The 20,987-nt window shown below is 37.6% G+C and overlaps 3 protein-coding genes across 3 annotated transcripts; all 3 read right to left on the bottom strand.

Moving 5' to 3' along the window:
- Positions 1-399: 399 nt before the first annotated feature.
- On the bottom strand, positions 400-1,771 carry LOC122277292 (beta-amylase 7-like). Its single transcript, XM_043087243.1, has 2 exons — positions 1,138-1,771; positions 400-1,052 (listed from the first exon to the last, which is right to left on the bottom strand). Exons 1-2 carry the CDS (start codon positions 1,468-1,470, stop codon positions 636-638), a joined length of 750 nt encoding a protein of 249 aa, XP_042943177.1. The 5' UTR covers positions 1,471-1,771; the 3' UTR covers positions 400-635.
- A 2,024-nt stretch (positions 1,772-3,795) lies between these two features.
- Positions 3,796-7,965, bottom strand: LOC122275223 (kxDL motif-containing protein 1-like). The gene is made up of 3 exons (XM_043084205.1): positions 7,776-7,965; positions 5,892-6,044; positions 3,796-4,178 (listed from the first exon to the last, which is right to left on the bottom strand). The coding sequence occupies exons 1-3, from the start codon at positions 7,889-7,891 to the stop codon at positions 4,079-4,081; spliced, it is 369 nt and encodes a 122-aa protein (XP_042940139.1). The 5' UTR covers positions 7,892-7,965; the 3' UTR covers positions 3,796-4,078.
- A 4,702-nt stretch (positions 7,966-12,667) lies between these two features.
- On the bottom strand, positions 12,668-20,701 carry LOC122277330 (homeobox-leucine zipper protein ATHB-14). Its single transcript, XM_043087288.1, has 18 exons — positions 20,066-20,701; positions 18,227-18,386; positions 17,757-17,872; positions 17,588-17,678; positions 17,375-17,470; positions 17,161-17,274; positions 16,969-17,052; positions 16,263-16,418; positions 16,103-16,177; positions 15,903-16,009; positions 15,548-15,737; positions 15,156-15,344; positions 14,960-15,040; positions 14,492-14,626; positions 14,087-14,412; positions 13,762-13,873; positions 13,248-13,397; positions 12,668-12,971 (listed from the first exon to the last, which is right to left on the bottom strand). The coding sequence occupies exons 1-18, from the start codon at positions 20,275-20,277 to the stop codon at positions 12,825-12,827; spliced, it is 2,541 nt and encodes an 846-aa protein (XP_042943222.1). The 5' UTR covers positions 20,278-20,701; the 3' UTR covers positions 12,668-12,824.
- Positions 20,702-20,987: the final 286 nt, after the last annotated feature.

Raw genomic sequence — 20,987 nt, 5'->3', positions numbered from 1 at the left:
ATACGTTTGTCCCTTTATAGTTCAGGTTTTGACAAGTGAGATCAGACATAAATTATCATTTCATCATTATAATATTTTGAAATTCTCATATAAAATATAATAATAATTTAATTTTTTTATATTACAATTCAATTTTTTTCAATATCAAAATAATAATAATATAATATTAAAAATAATATTTTAAACTTTCATCTAAAATAAAAAAATTCTCATCTAACCATCCAAACATAGGCTTCGTGTGGTCATTATATAGAGGGAATTCATTTTAATTTGTGCGTTGGAGATACAAACTTGTGAATAAGCTAAGATGTTGTTTTTGTAAACTTCAGGGTGCATATGAATAATCAATATGGCAATATGCAATGGGATTGCATGACATCAAGGCAAAAGGAAAAAATCAGCTAATAAAAACAGCACGTTTCTATCTGTGATCAAACAAAAAACATGGCTGCTTTGATTCTTTCGCCCCCACAGTACTATCTAGATTAATGGGTATCAATGCAGCCGGACAGAACAAAAAAGTTGCAGAAAAAGAAGCACCCGGCCTTGTTTCACTTTCTGTATACTTCTGTTGTAGCCTACTGGTATATATATTGCAACCATTTTTAACTAGATCGAGGAAAAGCTTCAACTTTTTAGGCGCGCCGCAGAGGAGAACCCACGGGCGTGTTTTGGTTGGACGCCCTCGCTTCCTGCGCATACAACGGCTGAGGATTATATGTAGGTCCTAATCCCAGTGGTCCACCGCCACCGGCGGACAAATTGGGGTGGTGGAGCCCACCGGTGAACTCTGATTCGTACATGTAGAGTTGATCAAGGGGAATGTCAGCGTCGGGCGAACGTCCAACGCCGCCGGAGACGAAGAGCGAACTTAGTATTGTCGGCTCACCACCGATTTTGTTGTTGCTGCTGTTGTTCATCGTAGAATCCCTTACCGGCGACGCTGTGGTTGAGCAATATTCTCCTCCGCTACCAACCATGACAGTGCTGCTCGGTGTTGTACTGTTGTTGCTCGTTCTCCACGACCCACAAAGCGGACAACAGCTCGTACCCTTAAAACAGAGAAGACCAAGATGTCCTCAGTAATGCTAACTTAGTTTGGTCAGCGAGAGATAAAATGGAAGGGAAAGAAGTTACGTGAGAAGAGCGGTAGGTGGTGCCGTCGGGCTGGACGATCCAGCCTGCCTCCTTGGCGAGCTCGCGGAGGACCTCGTTGATGTCGGCGCGAGGGGAGAGGTGGTAGCCGCCGTGCTTTCGCAACCCGTGAAAGATGTTGGTGGTAATGGCCCTCCTCTGCCTCTCCCTCATCTTCGTCTTCTCCTTCTCGGTCTCCGTCCTCCCCACTGCTCCAGGTTTCCCAACAGATCTCTTCATGATCCCCAACGTGGTCCTTTGCTGTGCCCCACCACTCGCTTCTCCTCCCAACATCAATGCCTTTGCCTTTGCCTTACCCGCCGTCGCTTCCTTCATATTCTTCCTCTTTCACTGCTTCTCTTACTCTCTCCCTGTTTCTTGTGTCTCTGTCACAGAGGAAGTCTAGCCACCTTTGTAGTTGAAGTGGATGGACGCTTTTGGGTAGTGATCGGACGGTTGGGGAGAGCCACTTGAGGATGGGGCATTTTGCAGTGGACGGTTGTGATGTGGGAAGAAGTATAGGAAGAATAGGAGGGGAATTTATGTACCCTCCTCTCTCTTCTTTTTGCATGAGGCGGGGAAGGTGCGGGAGTCACAAATGCGTGTTTCAGCCCCCCAGAGAGAGTGGGTTATGCGCGTGAAGTGGGGCGATGGTCGATATATATTAGAAGGGGACAATGAAGAATGAGAAGACTGATATGTAGGGGGGGTTGGGGGCGGCCGAACGACAGAGAGTACGTGATTGCGATCAGGAGATATACTGACACTCTGATACAGAAACACAGCTTTTTACTGCTGCAGGTTTTGGTTTAGACTGATTCTAGAAAAGTGTCGATAACAAGTCATTTTCAATGGCCTTTATGAGACACCATATTGTGTTCTAATTTACATATAACTATAATGGGAGAAACTGAATTGTCGTAAATACTTCTTTTTTTGCTTTTTATTTTAAAAGAGATGGATATGGCATAGAGAGCTGCTCTTCCATTGTTGAGAAAGTGCCTCATCATGGTTACTAGATTTGCCAAATGGGTTTGAGCTGCAAGAGGCGCCAGCTCATCTTTGAGATCCAGGCTGTAAATACCATTTTTAAGATAATAAGGAAAGATGCACTTGCCTCGTGCCGGTTGGAAATTTTATTTTAGAACAAAAGAGACCAAGGAAAGATGAAGGAGTTTGGCAGTGTGTATAAAAATGGTAGTTCAAAGAAAATGAGAAGAGAGAGCATGAGGGAGACAATACTACTGCCAATTGTTTCCTGCCTTTATTCAGAAGAAACGGGTCAATATCGAGCAAGATACCTCAATATGAGTATTGAAGAAATATTCTGAACTTTAAAAACAACATTACCATATATCGTAATCTTCTTCCAATTCTAAAAGATCATAGAGCATGAACTTAACCAAACATCACAAATTCACAAGCACAAAAACTATAGAACTTCAAATAAATAAAAACCAACAAAAGAAGTCTCAAATTGTATATCCAAAAATCAGAAAGGTAGAAATCCTACAGGGAGTGACAGCAACCCAATTCAAACACAAACAAAAGAGAGTGGGATAATATTACTGAGGCCTTCTTGGAGATGAGAAGAGAGGAGTGGAGAAACAATAAAGGACTAAAGAGAGGTGGAGTGACAATTTCGATGTGGTTGGGCTTTGAATTTGTGAGTAGGAGCGGCAGTAAGGTAGGAAAGGAACAAGAAGGGAGGGAGTGAGAAAGTTAGAGTGAAATGCAGGTCTTTAGATTGTGAATTGAATTTTCGTTTTTATATATACTAACTTAAGATTTGATAATAAGCCACAGTAATTGCAATTTTTTGAACTCTTTAAAGGGCTCATTTATGGGCTTGAGAGTATAGGCCAGATAACCTACGCAACGTAGAGTATAAACCAGCTGGTTAATATTTAATGGGGGCTCAGTGAAAAACAAAAAGAATGGGGAGATTTGGGAATCTCTTGGGCATGAACTGACAGTAATCTCAGTTCTTCAGCAATCATTGTAGAGAATAAAGAAGTCGAACATGCTACTTGAAAAGAGTCTAGAACCACGCGCCATCGTATCCGAGTGAGGACTAAAAACCCCCTTTTCTATTACTTTACATTTCTCCTTCGTATTACCCTGTTTTTGTATTTGTCCGAAAACTGGCTGTTTCATTATTATTTTTTTCTTTAGATAGCACAAAAATTTTCACAAAAAAAAAAAAGGGTACATTTTTCTTTGGGACTATACGGTTGAATGAATCTCTCGTGAAGCCTCCGCAATGGATGATCTTGATTGACGCTCTCTCACGGCCTAAATACTGTTATTGGAGGCATATATACTAAAATTTGGAAGGTCTCTGAGTAACCATTTTAGTGAAATTCTATTGGTTTCCAGGGTTCATATGATGCATTGAAGAATGAAAAATTTAGATATGGTAGAGATCGTGAAGATGAAGCAAGCAATTGATGCTAGGATTTTCATCTACATGTCTTGGGACAAAGTAATGCATCTGGTTTTCGTGACAACAGCCACCATGAGAGTTCGTGTATCATAAGATCATGTCGATCTGCCAGCGTGTATTGAAATTTGCTTTTCTGGGGAGGAAATTCAGAAGGAAATCATGACGGAAAATGCAACAGTTTTTAATATTCTGAAGAGACGCTGGAGAAGTCCCTATTGCTTCAAAACACCATGAAAACAACTTCATTATTAGGCTTGGTTGGATCTGGGTTCCATTTTCTGTTATTCAGTCGAGACACTTCAATAGTTATTTAGTACCAAATAAATCATGCTGCATTCACAAACCCACAAGTTACAACACCCCACATACCTCCCATCCCACCCCCCCCCCTGGGGGCAGCGCGCAACAAAAAAAAAAAAAGAAAAAAGAAAGATGTTTCTCCTACACTGTGTTTCCCAAGTGGTAGCATGAAACATGTTGCTGACAAATTGTCTCGTGTTACTGAGGCATTTCGAGGTCAGGTCTCCGGTCAAGTACTTCTGTTGAACCATCTGGAAATGCATCTGGATAGGTGGCTAAAATCCTTGATTTCATGCTCCTGTTAATAATGTATGCGTGTGAGGAGAGCATTAAAAAATGAGAAGGCCAAGAAAATAAGCAATTGTACAATGAAGACAACTTCAATCTAGATCATAAAATTGATCTAGGATGAATGGACGAAGGGTCTTGGAATAAGTGGCTTCCAATCAACACTGCCATTGCAGAACAAACTAACAAATAGTGTAAAAATTCAGTTATTCAAGCAGTAGGTAAGAATGCACTAGACTTGATCGACAGAAAATATCCCACTGAACACGCAACATCTTTATCCACGGGATTTTGGGCAGGATAGAGTAAAATAAATTGAATAATGCTACATGCAATCATAGAGTGTGCAAAAGCCGCGCAATCGGTTTGAAAAATAGTGAGGTTCACGATTAAAAAGTTAGTTTTTTTTCATATGGATCCCGTATTAATTCACTTTTTTCAAAGAGACTGTGCGCCGCTTGCACAACCATGACTGCAAATATCATTTCTCAAATAAATTATATGCAGAAAAAAAACTGCACCCTGCTACCTGAACATTAAAAACAGTTCCATATCCTAGTACCACGAATGATCTTGGTGGGCTTGAATATATATAATTTTGGTTACACAGATGATTTGGTTACATAGATGAGATGAGATGTTTTAAATAGTAATAAATAAAATATTGTTCTAATATAATTTTTGAATATTAATTTTGTATTGGGATTTGAAAAAGTTATATTGTTTATTATATTTTGTATGAGGATTTGAAAAAGTTGTAATGATGAGTTGAGATGAGATGAGATGAGATTTTTGGTTTTGGTTAACCAAACAAGGCCTTATGTCCTTTCCAAGCCCCAAAAGAAACTAATTTATCACCAAAGCATTTGTTTTCACAGTATTGAATTTGACTTCTGGATAATTGTTTAATTTATGCCCGAAAGCATTTGTTTCTGAGGATGAATGCGCACTTGGAAAAAAATAGAGTGGTTATAAACCACGAAACTGAGGAAAGCATCAAACCAAATTGATTAATTTCAGTCTGCTTCCTTTGTTATCACTGTTATCCAAGAAAAAAAAAAAAGTTGTTGGTTCAGTAGAACTTGTAGGTTTAAAAGTCTAAAAAACCACTTGAAGCCCAAACAAACCAATCTAATCTAACTATTATTTAATTTCAGATTATATTAGAATACGTGGGATCCTTTATGGGGATATACTGAATTGATGTGAATAGGACACCTAATAAATCCTTGGATGAATTACATCATAAACCACGGAGCTTAACATTGATTTTTGGATTAGCTAGTATCAATCTCAATCCTATAGTTACAGAATTTTAAATCGTCAGGGAGTTTGTTGCTTCTGATGCTCTCTTTACTCACTTGCCAATACTAATTAAAAGAAGCAGCAGAAGATGAACAGGGAAAGAGGAGGATTTGTTTTCTCTTCATTTCTTAAAATCACAAAAAGTGATTTTGGAAGCCCTTGATTTTATGCTTAAGCGGTCTTACTATCAAAGAGTAATAAATATTCTCTCTATTTCCCCAACAAAAGCCTCCCCCTCATTCAAATATCTATTTAAGCATGAGGATCAAGTGCAGTCCATATGATTGAAATATCTCCCTAGAAATTATTAATCACATGTACTAAGAGGCAATGGAATAATTGACTGTATCCATAGCTTTCAGCAAGATTGATCAGTTGAAAGAATCAACGTGGAATGAAAAATGAGTGTGATCTATACCTTAGTTTCTGAAATATGTAATCCAGATCCGACTTCATAGACCTCAAAAGACGTGTATTTCTAGAGAAGTCTCCAGAAACCTCAGCAAAACAATGCTCTGAATAATCATTAAAATGTGACAGGACAGCATTGCTGTCCTGCAATCTCCCCAATCTGCAATATGAGGTGCCAACGATAAAATCAGCAGAGGAAGAATGATTAGTAGATCTTCAGAGCTAGCTACCAAGTTAACAGATCTTCAAGGTGCTGGAGGAATTCATAGTTTCAACTCATCTAAGATTCCTAAAAATATAAATATGCACGTAGGGATGCCTGGCAAAAGAAGTTCCAGCAACTACATTTACTCCGTTGCTCTCAATGTATCTCTCCATGGTAATCATGGTTTACAAATATTTCTCTTTCCATTAAAGACCGTTCCAAATGTATTTTCTACATGATCTAATTGCATCCTTCACTTTCAGCTTAAGTATGCACAAAGTGGGATTTATGTATACATGAATACATACACACTGAAAAGTGGAAGTGCTATTAAACAGTAACAAAAGTGGGGCAATCTATGTACACAAGCATACAGACGGTGTCCCTCATGAGAGAAAAAATCCTCAACATTAAGTTAAGAATCAAATAACACTCAAGTTATTAATTCTTAAGACTATGAGGTTCATAACCAACCAACGTTTGCATTATTGGCCAAAAATTTGGCCATTTTGGTTCATCATCAGTTTCACTTTATATGAAGAAGGTATAAACATGGATAGCTTCTATATTACAGACTATATTATTTTACCATATCCTCAATGGACTTCAAATAGAAGATCAAATCCTACATTGTTGTTACCTAAACTATGCAGTATTTTGAAGTCCATTTATTTTTCTCATTCTTTTTGTTGCATCAATTCTAGGCCATTCTTTATGTTTGAAAATGTCTCTAACCCAAAAACCATCCACGCTACAAATATTTCATAGTTTAGGCAATAAAACATTGCTAAATCATCAAAGTTGCCCAAATTTCTTCCTCTTTTTCCGGACATTTTGATTGTCTATATAGCATGGACATTATATGGAAGCTTCACTCACTTTCAGAGATTCAAGTAATAAGAAATGGTTATTTCATAATTTTCTCATCCAATATAGCATCCACTTCCTTTTCCCCCTCATTGACATAGCCTTTTTCTAGCTAATTGATACAACTTGGTTTTTATTTCCTTTACCAACACAACAAAATAGGATTTACTTTCTAATACATACTTTACTACAATGAGATTTGGGTTTTTTTTTTTTTTTTTTGGGGGGGGGGGGGGGGGAGTCATGAGATGAGTAAACAATGATTGTACCACGTCCAGCCCCAGTGTTGAAATTGCTTGCACATCATAACAAACTAGATAATTTTCCCAGTGCTATTCCATCTCTAGGCAATTTTTCCCCCTTATTAACATTAATCTCATACTCAGATAGAAGAATTTGTTTCTGCGGGTTCATGAGCTATTGTTAAATTAGGCACTTTTTCGTCGATTTGTAACCTGCCTTCTTTCAGTTTCTAACATTATTTGCAAAATTTAATCACAATAGTAATCAATTATTTATAAACAAAACCTCTTACCACGGTTCTTTGCCATATTCATACACACCACATCATTCAATTTCCAACCATCCAATGCACATTTTACGAACTCTCAAAAAAGAAAAACCGACTGTTATAAGAAAATAGCAATATAAACGATATCATATCCAGTTTTTTCACAAACGAATTGGACAAAAACCATTGATGAAAAAATTAAAATCATTAGAGAAAAAAAAAGTATCAAGCGTTATAAATTAAAAAGCTCATATTTGAAGGTCAATCCAACAAACGTGCAGTGTAATCAACAGAAAGATAAATGTTACATGAGGTTCTGCGATTGCTTAAGGGAGTCTAGATCCTCGGCGTTGATAAGAGTTTTGAATTCACGAGAGACCTCCTCAGAAGCCGCTCTTATCGGTTCTTTCTCCGTCTCCTCCATCTCCGATTGATCACAGTGAGACACACAGAAGCTGATGAAATGGAGCTTTGGGCCGTGTGTTCTGGACTTTGTATTTCGACTGTTGTTGATCTTTTCGTGAAAAGAGCTGGCAATGGGAATGGGACATTAGATGGGCCTGGACCTAACATTTCATACATGGGTCCTTCTACCATAAAAAGGCTGTCCCACCAACATCTTACTCTTCTACGTGTAATTACTCGCTAGTTTCACCACCCATACTAGGTATTCTTAATTCTATCGTGTAATTATATATTATTTAAAAAGTAAATATATATGAAAACAATGTTAATAATATTACCTAATAACATTGTTTTCATACGATCATTAGGAATCGCATCACTCATAGTTTACCCAATAATTTTCTATAATTTTTAAGGAAGATTATTTATACAATTTTAAAGTATATAGTTATCATACAAACTTTTAAAAAAAAGTGAACAAATATGAGGTATATGTTAGGTTGCATGTAAAGCTTGATTTGTGAATGAAAAGGCACAATCCGTGAGTTCGCTCGAGTCTTGCGGGACAATGGGCTCGAGCGAGATACAAACTCTAATGTTCGCTTGAGCTATGCTCGAGATACTACTCAAGCGAAATACATATTTTTTGCCACTTAAGTTTCCAACCCCACTTTCGATATATATGTAATATTTTGATCTATTATACATGTTTTTTTTAGAAGTTTAAGTGAGAACAAATAGAGGCAAAGTGTGAGTACATATTATAAGAGCGAAAAAACCATACAAAAAGTGAGTTGAAATTGTGTGATTGTAATCTTTTTTGAATCAATAAAACTTATGTACCTCTATTGACGTAGGCACGTTACTAAACTACAAAAATTGTGTCGTGTGATTTTGATTGTTGCTTTTATTTGTTTGCCATCCTTGGTGTGTGTTTGCACAATAATATATATATATATATATGAAAAAAAAATCATATTTTAACCGTGTATTTTATTTTAATTTTTAAAAGAATGTACAAAATAAGATATACACACTCTAAAATAATATATAGCATTTCTCTCGTTCTAAAGACTATCCCAAACTTTTTTCACCAAATGTTATTCATGATTAATCTTTCAATCACCGCATTTCAAGCGAATTACTTTATCCGCATGTTCATGTTTCAGCAGACATTTATGCCTTTGACACTCTCAAGTCAACCACCGCATTGTTAACAAAGTGATCACATCATAAAAAATAAATAAAGTATTTATTTACCGAAAGCATTCCAAGCAAAGGTTATCTCATCCAACCTATTTAGCTATTAATCAATTGAGATAATTTTCACTGTCTTCAGACTATATTCCAATAGAAATATTAATAACCCCTTCGAGATACTTATTTAATTAATTAATTTTAGAGAATTATTAAAGACATAAAAAAATTATATAAAGTAAATTTATAAATTCATGTGACTTTATGAAATCTATTAGATTTATTTTATAATAAAAATAACTTTACAGTCCGACGTAACATATCAAATTACATCAATTTATAGATTTATTTTTATATAATTATTTATAGTTAAAATATTTTTCTTATTTTTATATTACTCAAACAAGGCAGAAGAATTTACCAACCAATCGTAATGAAAATCCATATTCAAATGAAGTATTTGGTCTATAATATATTAATATACTTTGGTTGTGGTTCTAAATAAACCTTAGTACCCAAAAAATTCAAAAGTTCACAACACAAAAAAGTCAAATCGAAGTCTCTTTGGTCCAACACAAGAACCCAAAAACTAGCATCAATCATGAAACGAACCCTAGTACCAAAGATTTCCCAAAACCCATCCCGAAAACCACCAGACTTCCATGCAGCCTAACATCCCCTCTTTCCATTAACTCACTCGTCAAAATGCCACAACCCCGAAAGCCCCATTTCATTTTACTCCTACAGATTAAAAACCTTTCCACCAAAACAGACAGATACAACTTCCCACAGAAATCTAATCCCTCAAACAGAATCATAAAACAATATAAGTTCTAAACTCGAAGCCCCACAGTCAAACCAACTACTGATTGTAACTCTACCTAAAGTCCCAGAAGCCATGATGAACTATCGCTCTCCCCTACAGAATCTCTGATAACCTGCAAACATAAAAGATCTCTTGATTCAACGCAGTACCCGAACCAACCCTAGCTATATGCGTACAGTGTGAAAGAAGAGCAAAACCCTAGGATCCTCCTGATCAGTACTCACTTTCCTTGGGTTTGTAAAGCTAGATATCTTTGCACTTTAATGTGTTTTTTTGTCTAGAAAATGATTCAAAAGCACGCTACTTCTCATTCTTTCACCCTTAACCAAAAAAACAAATATATGTTAAAAAGATAAAATATCCCAACCATAAAAAAGAAGACTTTTCGTGTAAGCATGAGACGAGATGATACAACTATCGACAAAAGTGGGAAGCCAGAAGGGCCTCCACGCGGGAACAGTTCCTTTTAATTTGCTCTGCACCAAAAGATAGAGAGCGAGCTGCTGAGGCATTTAATATAAGCCATTATTCATTAATAAGTGAAAGTACCGAAGGAAAAAGAGTGAAAAAGTAGCACGAACCTCGAAAATACAGTGCCTTTCGCACTCACCTTTAAAATGCCTCGAATTTCAAACACTGAAAAGGGTAAGAAAATGAAAACCCTAATCCTAACCCTACCCTCTTCCTCCTACGGCTCAACGCTCATCTGGGTCCCTCTGATGTGGAGGATGCTCGCTAAGATGATGATGGATGATGATTGTGATGTATGTTACATGCTTCGATGCCATGCATGCATGGAGTAATTGTGCATACGTACAAAACTACATCTACAGTACGAGAAAAAGATATGTGCAGTGGCGTATGTGTGTGATATCAGAGGTGCACGCGTTGAACGAGTGGGGCCCGCACGAAACTGCATTTCTTCGCACCGCTCGGGAAAAGTTGATGGACCGTGCTCTGATTGGTCAGAAAGTGTTGGGGTCTATTTGCGAAAAAAATGTGAAAGTCTTTTTCCCTCCCGGTGCGCCTGTAGCCATGGCCCATATGGGTTGGGTCGCAGCACCCGTCAAGTGGGCCCGGAACCGCTATTTATCTCTTTGACTTGACGATAATATCCCTCTACAGTCTACATTTGAAGTTGAAGCCGTGCGTGTAATGTATATATGTACGTACGTAGGACGGTGGGAAGTAAATTGGTGACGTGGCTCACAGATGAACGGTGAAAGCCACATCATAAAACCACCCCATTTGGCCGGTTCTCTCTTTGACTAAAATCGTTAGGTAGAGATTCTCGTGGTCCCATCTAAATCCGTGGCCGAACAGAATAAACGATTCTTTTCCGGCTCCAGTGGTCCCGAGTGCCCTTTACAGTGTAGGACCCCTTAAAACAATAAAATAAATTTCAAATATTTTAAATTAAACTTTTAAATTTAATTTAAAAAAAACTAACAAAATAAATTTTATATATAAAAATATAAATAAAATTATAAGTAAATATAGCGTACTCAATCGTTGATACCCATAGAGAGAACTTTATCTAAACTAGAAATAAAATGCTATTATATTTATGATCACTTACCTCCAAATTTAAGCAAATAAGAAATAATTAAATAATAGTCCAATAGCCTTCATACGAGACATCTGGCATCGAACCTGAACAATCTTATTCAGTTAGATAAACTTGAAAAGACTACACAGATCTGGTTGCCAACAGTGGAAAAAGAAGCATCAACTGTCTCCATATATGAAATCATAATGACTCTGAAGAGGAGATAGATATGCCTAAAGATCATTAATTAGGAAAGATACTCTGTGATGATAATTGCAGAGGTAAAGAGGCTGATTTAGGTCTGCTGTTTCTACAGAGTGCTGAGTGCTTAGTTTAATGGCCTCCTGTGAAAGCTGCTGCTACTATCTTACAGTATTGTCTTTCTCAGGCGCAGCAGACAGCAGTCTTTAAAGAGCCAAGTTTTCATATAAAGAGAGAAAGAAAACTCGAATGGTGATTTCAAAGAAAGGAACCAACCTTAAAAAGCTGGTGCCACGTACAATATACAGCGAGCATCATCAGCCTTATTACAGTGACTGACTTTAAAGGGTACGTTTTGATGGGTGGGTTTCAGCTAACTTTGGCATGTATGCATTTTTCTCTGGTCGAGGAGGACAAGTGTTTGGGTGGATCTTTTTAAGATTTTGGTTTATGAATTTATTCATTGTTGTATGTTGAGAATTAGACACTATTGACCATAAAGGAACCTTCTCAATTCCCCTGCACGTATAGACATTGCAGATGATAGTGTCTGGGACGGGATTTGGTCTTTAGAGATTATAAGAGAACTGTAGAACTGCATGGTTTAACGTTTCCTTCTGAGTTACCGTCTAGCAAACCTATAATGCATACCAAGAGAAAAAGCAAAATAACATCCCTATCTACTGAGTCCTGCATATAAGTTCGAGAGTTGTCTTTTTTCAAATGTTTTTTTCTCACTAATTCGACAGTTTTCTTGAAAAGACAGACAAACGCATGATTAGTATTTGGAATACTACTTTCCTATATAGTTGAATATGACCCCAGTTGGCCGAAATTCCACCCAATCAACATTACGATAGAAATTAGAAATGCCAAGCAACCAACTTAGGCCTACAACCAAAATTGAAGACCCCCCCACGGCTCGGTTGGCACAAATAATGCCAAGATCATCCATTTTGGTTTAAATCTTAGCCAAATTCACAAACCTGATTAGAATGAGGTAGACATCTGAACCAAACACATTAAGCAAAACATATAACGGGTACATATGCTACATACGTTTTCATAAAAGATCCTGCCATGACTACATTCATTTGTCACAATGTCTTTTAACTTCAACTAGCAAAAGTACATAACTTAAATAAGTAGCTAAATTGTTTTAGTATCTGCATTCTTTCATCACACAAAAGACCAGTTTATAAACATGAAGGCCAGGCAGTGATTTGAATCATCATCATTGAGAACTTTCCATGCGATGGCCTGCTCATAAGAAACTGGCCTACCCATACTGGAAACGCATAATCCTGCTGGTAGATACGCAAATCCCTGGCAATTTGAAGAACCACATTAGGAAAAGATAAGAATGTTCAATGTAAGAGCTCGGTCAACAAAGTCTAACATCCTACATCAGGCAGCAGCATGGATGCTGGAATGAGATTCAAGGGTTTTGTTGATTGTTGATATCGTTAAATGTTTTGAAACATTCTTTAATGCTCTATTACTTTTCAATGATTTCAATATCTTACTAAGTATATTTTTGTCTTCCTAGCAAAGGGTATAAACAAAAGTTTCCACACTGATGGAAGCTCAAGGCATCATTACCTGCTGCATGATCTTGGAGAATTCAGAACATAGAATCTTCCGGCCGGCTTCGTCAAGAATCTTGTCGAGCATTATGTCTTGAAGGGCCACAAGTGTTGTTTCAAGCATGTCAAGCCCAGCCTGGTTTGCAAAGGTGAAAACAGGAGATGCCTGCACACATTTATGCCAGTAGATTTAATCCATAAGAAATGGAACAGAAATTATAAAATGAAGTCTGTATTGCTTCAACTCGTCCTTTGATAAAAAGAAAATACCATGACACTACACTCATTCCTTTTCCATCCTACCGCTAATGATGTGACATTAACTGTCTACCATTAAATTTGTTATTTTAGAAACATGAATTGATCTAATGGTTGATGGGTAATGTAGCGTAAATAAAGTATGATGGAAGTGCTATGGGAGTGTAGTTTATAGCACATCTCTTGATAATCTGAAGTATATTTCAATAATATGCATTGGATAGAGAAATTTAGCGCTACAGAACAGGGAAAGCAACTGAAGAAGTGCTTACATTTGTTTTTACCGAACAGCATAGTATAGCATCTGAATGGTGCCAAAGTTGCTTTAAGATTGCATCACCAGCTTGGGAGTCAACCCGAAAGAGCTCACTCCCAGTGTGGACCCTGAAAGATACCACATAAGAGTGAGCAGTTAGCAATGAAAAAGATAATCCCATACCATCTCCAAATGTTGATTGCAAAGTTATAAAGTTATTTGCCAGAGTTTGCCATAATTTCCATGAAGAAAGTTATTCAACTCTTGCACAGAAAATGCAACTAAAAGAAAAACCAATAAGAAATAGAAATGCAAAACTTGAAAGATACTATGATGTCAACCTGTAGCCTCGGCAAATCCATCGGGCCAGAGTAAGAGCCTCAGGGGAACCAGGAAGGGGTTTGGGCCCCGTATGGGTACTAAGGCGGGAGGGAGAAATAGCCATGGCAACCCTCTGAACAGACCCTACAACGCTACGCACATATTGGCGAGCCATGGCAGCCACATTGTCCCGCAAATTGTTCTCAAAAGTAAATTGGAAAGCAATAGTCAGAACTGATCTAAGGTTGTAACTGTTCAGATCAGCTTCACCAGCTGGGCGGGCACCACCCGCTCTGACTTCAAGAGTAGAGGCCAAGTCCAATGTTCGAGTTGCAGCTGGCCCATCCTGCAACACATATTAAAGAATTCAGCACACGTTTAAAATTTCAAACCTAAATGGCAGCAAATCACAGATATCACTGAACTGTTTTAGGATCCAGCGGTATCACACGAAAACCAGATGGCAATAGGGGAGCGTCATCAGCAAAAGATTCATCAATAGGTGCAAAGACAAGCTGAGCACAGGCACCAACTGCATTTTCATCAACCCCACTGCAAAGCTGTCACCATAGAATATAATAAAATTAAATGATTATATCAGCAATAAAGATCCACATTAATGAAAAATTCTTTAGAACAAGAAAACAAAACCTATGCCATGTCATACTAATCTCTGTCCAAGAATAACAGGGGAGAGATTTACCTCCTTGGGGAGTCCTAAAAATAAATGGATTTTATCTAGAAATAAAAATATTTATAAATTTGATCACATATTACCTTTAGATTTAATCCCACCTTTTTAGGCTCCTATTTAGGGGAGAATATTTCAACATAATGCATGCCAACTATAAACTTTCATCTATTGTGTGATGAAAGGAATAGAAAAAACCAACCTGCAATAAGTACATGTCCCCTGCCAATGCCACATCTTCAGGGGAGAATGCATGACCCTCTAGCCGAACTACCTCCAGGAACTTCATTAATGAAGGTGAAACTTTACTTAGAAATTTATATTTAAATCAGGTGAAATAATAGATGGTAAAAAAAAAAAAAATGGAAACTTGCTCAAGTGGATAAGATATTTGCCACCTCCTCATGTTCCACAGTATGGGCAAGAGGTAAGATGACCTGGCTACCAGGGAAACCACCAGGTCTTGCACAAGGAACTGCATAGGGGCTAGCTTTAAGACATGCTGCAGAGTAAGCGTCAACTCCATAGTCAGCCCACTCTGAACGGTGCTCCCTAAGAAAACGAACCAGCAAGGCAGGGGGGACATCCTGCAGAGTCCAGAAAAAGATTAAAAATTTAATCATGTACAAAGTCAAATGTGAACATAAATTTCATAAAAAGATTAAAGCATCAATAATCAATCGAAATTCTGAGAGAAGAGAGTTAGATACAATCAAAATAATGCAAGGCTAAAACAGTGAAACAGCCAAGCTAACCATCCTCGCTTGTTTGGATTAGCATATCAAAATACCTGCAGAAGCATTGATGCCTTGGCACATAGCACCCCTCCTCCAAAAGTTGAGAACATCGATGTGCCATACTGGGAGTTGACAAATTTATTTGGAGATGAGTTTATCATGATGGTCACATCTTCCACACCATCACTACCTAGAAGCGACCAACCATCATCCACAAACCCATTAACAGCATCATTGAATCCCCTACAGTTCATTTTCATAAACAATTTAGTCAATGGGGAATCCAGTATAGCCCAGGCACATTGAAGTAATCAATTCTTTGAGATTCTGTGCTCTAAACTGTAAATAATAAACTCAGAATCAGGGCAAAGCCCTGTTGAACTTGAATACCATGTTTGGAGACCTTACCTGCTAAGTCTCTGACTGAATGTCCTTAAAACAGCAGGCTGGCGACCACCACCATACTGAATTTCCCCACTAGTCTCTTGTGCAATTTGTCTTATGTGTCGTAAGGCCTGTGTTGTAAGATTTAAAAAAGGCAAAGTATGAACAAACAAAACTAACCATATAGATGAATGAATGACCTCTCATATATCACAGTTTCTTACAGCAATAGTCATTTTCTGAGCAAGAATCTTTGATGATTCATAAAGTGGTCTGAGAACTTCAGGTACGCTCCAAACCTAGAACCACCAGGAAATTGAAGTAAGCAAATGCAAAAGAAAGAAGTTGAAGTAGAAACAGAATTCAATCAGCTCTTCTCCTTACATCTAAATCAACATGATCAACAATGTGAATAATGGAGCCACCGCCCTCACAAGGTCGAATTAGAAAGCCACTCGGAAGCATTTCAGCTCTTACAAAACTAGCAGTGGGAGGCCCTGCTGGACCACCAGTAGAAGAAGTCAATGATCTCTCGCACACCTGCAAAACACATTTTGATACAATAAAATAAGTTACAACAATGTGGTAAACTCAAAGGAATTCAAGTGAGAAACTCTGTAAATTTGGATCAATTAATATTAGTCGGATTGAAGAAACACCAAATTTCAAGGAATATTTATAGCCATGAATTTAATTCAAAAAATTCAAGGGAGATATTCATATCCAATGCATTATGCAAACGACTACATTTAAGTGCCATTTGGATAGTGAGTTGAAATGAAAATTGTATAAAATATTGTTAGAATATTATTTTTTAATATTATTATTGTTTTAAAATTTGAAAAAGTTAAATTGTTTATTATATTTTGTGTGAAAAGTTCAGAAAGTTGTAATAATGAGATAAGATGAAACACTTCTTGTATCCAAATGGGGCCTTTAGGGTCCCAACCATTTCTTGTAGAAGACATGGCAGCATAGTCTAGGAAGTCTAGGACAAAACAGAATGGTTATTGATACGGGTGTGAAATTCCAAAAATTTCTTCAAGGAAACAGAAAAATATCTTCCATGTTGAAAGGGAATATGAATTACCACAAGACTACCATCTTCCAAGCTTGTAGTATATCTCATCGTCCAGAAGTCACGTGCCGCAGCCAATGTTGTAGGTGCATAAGTCTGATAAAGAATGTGAAAAATTAAAAAGTAAAGGGAATTAAAGTGAGAACTGAAAGTCAGACTGTATCTTCAACAGTGATCAAATCCTAGTTCACGAAGGCAACAAACCTGCATGTATATGAGCTCGATCGTCCCTCCATTTCCTGTAGGAAGTACACTCAGTACATCAAGGCAACGACAATCACGAAACCACGATGGACGATCTTTAAGGATTTCGGCGACCTGTGATGAACTTGTTATATACTTCATGAAAATTAGGATATAAATGTTGAGGAGCAGGTGTGGAGGAAGGGAACCCACCATATAGGGAAAAAAAAAATACCTTTGTGGGCTCTAGACTCACAAGACCACAGGCTCGTGCTGCTACCCCACTACAGTTGCGGGAAACAGCAACGATTCCAATAGAATCCGGACCAGGCTACATTATCAACATCAAAGTTAGATTTTGGAACAGAAGTGGCACAGAGTAATGCACTTGTTCCTATATACTAGCAAAAACACCCACATCTCTGAAGAAAGATTCAAGAAGTCTTACCTTCATCCCAATCATCTGGACCCAGTCGACAGCAGTTCCAGTAGCCTTGGAAAGGAACTCTGCCAGGGCCTCCTCAGCAATTGCAAGAAGACTACATGAATGATAAGGTCAAGAAAAAAAAAATAGTAATATTCTGAAATAAAGTGGTTCAACTGGAAAAATTACTTACCCAGCTGGGTTGTTAGCATCCCTTTGGGGATGCTGAGGTGTTGGGTTTTGCTGTTGTTGGTGCTGACCATTCATGACCACAGACTCACAGCTGTTGTCTGTGGTCGTTCCAGATGCCTGGTTAGGATCCCCCAAATGATGCTTTTAGATTTAATCAATATAGAGTGATAATATTCACAAGTTTTTCCCATAAGGAACATCCATCTTATCTAATAGAAAAAACTTGGAGGCCCAAATCAAGTGTATAGAATTTGAAGAAGCTGGACTTCGTTTGGTAAATCTTGAACTGGTAATTACCCAAATTCAAGTAAAAATGCCCACACTCACCGCACCTACATTTTTACAGAACATGTATAGGACACCACAGAACCATGTTCAGAGCACAAGAAGCATCCTTCATGTGCTTGAAATTAAGCGAGCAGGTAATCTTTCAAAGTAGAAACAGCTAGGGGTCAAGGACAAGAAGCTTACACTCTGCAGTTGGTGTCGCATGTACCCATTCTCATACACCAACTGTGAGACCTGTTTCTGCAACCGGTCATTCTCTTCCATCAACAACTTGTTCATTGCAGACAGCTTTCTATTCACTGTCTGGAGACGAGAAGCTTCCTTCCTCTGCTTCTCACGGCATCTATGGAGAAAAATGAATGGTGTCAGTGAACAAGTTCCCAAAATTTATTTGTCCTCAAGTCTAAATTGAAAGAGAACTCAAAATAACGAAGGTAAAACAGAGAACTCAGTATTGGTAAAGCAAAAATGAAGGTAACACAGCCGTTCCATGGGAGGTAAAACAAACTAATTTTCTATTGTTTTCTGCTTTTCACACGTACATCCCAAGGTGCAAAAACAAAAGAACAAAATAAAATGAATTGGAAATGATAGGAAGACAGAAAACCTAGAGCATTTCATGAGATTATAACTGAAAAACATCTATATGAATGATTTCATTCCAAAACATGACTGCATGGATTCAAAATCTGTCTATTAAATACAAGTATATCAGTCCAAGAAGCATCCAAACAGGCTCTAACCATAAAGTTGAATCTACACTAAAAATCCTCAATTTAGTAGGGCAAATAAAATGAATACAAATCCCACCACAACCAGATGTGCAAACATGAAGCAGACAGAACCAGAAGTAAACAGAATGATCATAACTATAATTTAAACACCCAAATGTATTACATAGCAGACAAAAACACCATCTTAGGACTAGGAATAACATAAGCAATTATTATCTGCAAATTTTTCTAAAATAAATACGACACATAATCAATCATCTCGGTTACAATGTTGACATCTGCAGATACGCTGAATATTGAAAAAAAGGTAAAAATAACTGCCACAAGAACAAAGAAGGAATGCTTTCATGAAAAGCATATTGATTAGCTGTCGCTATCTTTCATTTGAAACCCTTTCTCAAGGGCATGCCATTCTTCGAAAAAACAGAAAATTCAAGACAAAATTCAGAGAAGAGAGCATATTAACGGGTAATATTTTTTCTTAACTCCAAAACAAAGCATTTACAATGCATGCAAGAATACATGTTCTTTGCTAATAGAACAAAAAGGAATAAGCTTACATATTCAAACCAGAAAAGATTAAGCTTCTACCAAAACTTAAGTCAGATCATATTACTATTTTCCGATAAAGATTCGATGTTCAGAAGGGACAAGAAAAGAAATCAACAGTTGATGAAATTCTTAAAAGGGGTAAGAGCTGTACATTTTCTCATTTTAAGACCGAGCACGAAGAAAACGATGGAAAACTGCCCATTAAGAACCCACATTCCCCCTTTCAAGAAATCTCCAAATACTATAGACAGGATAGATGGAGAATCGATATCCAAGACAAAACAATAGAACGGAACTACGAAAAAAAAAAGGACAAACTTATAGAACGCTTATCCTCCATCCCCCAGGAAAAACACCTGTTATTTTTTATTTATTTTCCCCATCGAAGCAGTAAAAAGAAGAAATTTTAAAACTTACAAAATATAGAGTAAGAGAGGCCCCTAGAGATAAATTCTACCACATTGTAAAATGAAATGATCAAGAGACAAAAAACATAAACACAAACTTGACAAAAACAACCAGAATTGAAAGCCAGCCTTTTTAGGTAAGTTCAAAGCCTTCCATTTGAAAGCTATGCATGGAAAAAGAAAAAAAAAATGTGATTAAAAAACGCATTCCTCGGAAGCCACAAGAAAAACTACGGAAGTCATTTTCATGACGATAAATGTAGCAAACGAATGAATAATAACGAAGTACACGACTTTCTATCTTGTACATAGCTATGTTCTCCATCTACCTGCGGTTCTGAAACCAAACTTTGATCTGTTTGGGCTCGATGTTGGCAAGTATAGGACACTCCCTAATGAGCTGCTGCCTTCTCAAAGAGCTAGGCTTTGGGCATTCCGAGTACACCCTCTCCAACGCCTCCACCTGCTCTGGCGTATATCTTACGTACTTGCTTGAATCCATATCCTTATATGGTGAATTTTTGTGCATAGAAAGCGCCATACATATGACAATACAGTACCAAACACCAAAAGCTTAAAAAACCACTCAAAAAAACCAAAACTAGAACAGACCCAGAAGTTGTTTTGGGTTACTCAGGCCTCCCGAAAATGGGATTTTAGAAAGGTGGTAGCTTTGGTTCTGTTTCTTCAGCTTCTTTGTTATTGTTGTTGATGCTGTTGGTGTTCTGGGGCAGGCTCTCTCCTCCAAGAGAGCCTACTTTCTCCTTCATCAGCTGGTGAGCTTTGTTTTGGTTCTCGGAAAGCGAAGCTGGTAAAGGGCTTGAACTTGAACAGGGAGGGGTCCTGTGTTCTTTATCTTGACGCCAATCTCGAGAATTTTTTGGAGCGACAAAGAACCAACCCACAGAAAGATATAGAGAGGGCACGGATAGAGTGTGCTCGTGTTTGGTTTTGTACGTAGATGACAGGAAAAAAAAAAAAAAAAAACACATCAAACAGCCAATGGTAATTGCTAAATGAAAGGGCCACCTGGCCGCATGCCCATCGGCATTGGCATTACCCTTTTTTCTCTACTCTGGATTTTTGTTTTTGGCCGCAAACACCCTCTGTTCCCTCCGTCCTCTACACCTTTACCGTGTGATGTGAAAATTAAAAGACAAAAAAAAAAACCAAAGAAAAGGGAGAAAAGGATGAGGAATAAATGAGAGGGCAGCAGAGTGCAGCAGATTTTGGCCCGCCAGATCAGAGGGA

The sequence above is a fragment of the Carya illinoinensis genome, chromosome 9 (genome assembly GCF_018687715.1).
Source record: "Carya illinoinensis cultivar Pawnee chromosome 9, C.illinoinensisPawnee_v1, whole genome shotgun sequence".
In the NCBI taxonomy this organism is placed as follows: domain Eukaryota; kingdom Viridiplantae; phylum Streptophyta; class Magnoliopsida; order Fagales; family Juglandaceae; genus Carya; species Carya illinoinensis.
Note: the sequence above shows the minus strand (reverse complement) of the source record. Positions and strands in the feature narration are given on the sequence as shown.

Excerpts from the sequence above, each read along its gene's own strand:
- LOC122275223 (XM_043084205.1), bottom strand. The coding sequence starts at position 7,891 with ATGGAGGAGACGGAGAAAGAACCGATAAGAGCGGCTTCTGAGGAGGTC. Across the intron at positions 6,045-7,775 it reads AAGCAATCGCAGAACCTCAT|ATTGGGGAGATTGCAGGACA; the intron begins GTAACATTTATC and ends CTCATATTGCAG. Across the intron at positions 4,179-5,891 it reads TACATATTTCAGAAACTAAG|GAGCATGAAATCAAGGATTT; the intron begins GTATAGATCACA and ends CATTATTAACAG.
- LOC122277292 (XM_043087243.1), bottom strand. The coding sequence starts at position 1,470 with ATGAAGGAAGCGACGGCGGGTAAGGCAAAGGCAAAGGCATTGATGTTG. Across the intron at positions 1,053-1,137 it reads CCACCTACCGCTCTTCTCAC|GGTACGAGCTGTTGTCCGCT; the intron begins GTAACTTCTTTC and ends CTCTGTTTTAAG.
- LOC122277330 (XM_043087288.1), bottom strand. The coding sequence starts at position 20,277 with ATGGCGCTTTCTATGCACAAAAATTCACCATATAAGGATATGGATTCA. Across the intron at positions 17,679-17,756 it reads GATGCTAACAACCCAGCTGG|TCTTCTTGCAATTGCTGAGG; the intron begins GTAAGTAATTTT and ends TCATTCATGTAG. Across the intron at positions 14,413-14,491 it reads TACCGCTGGATCCTAAAACA|GATGGGCCAGCTGCAACTCG; the intron begins GTTCAGTGATAT and ends TATGTGTTGCAG.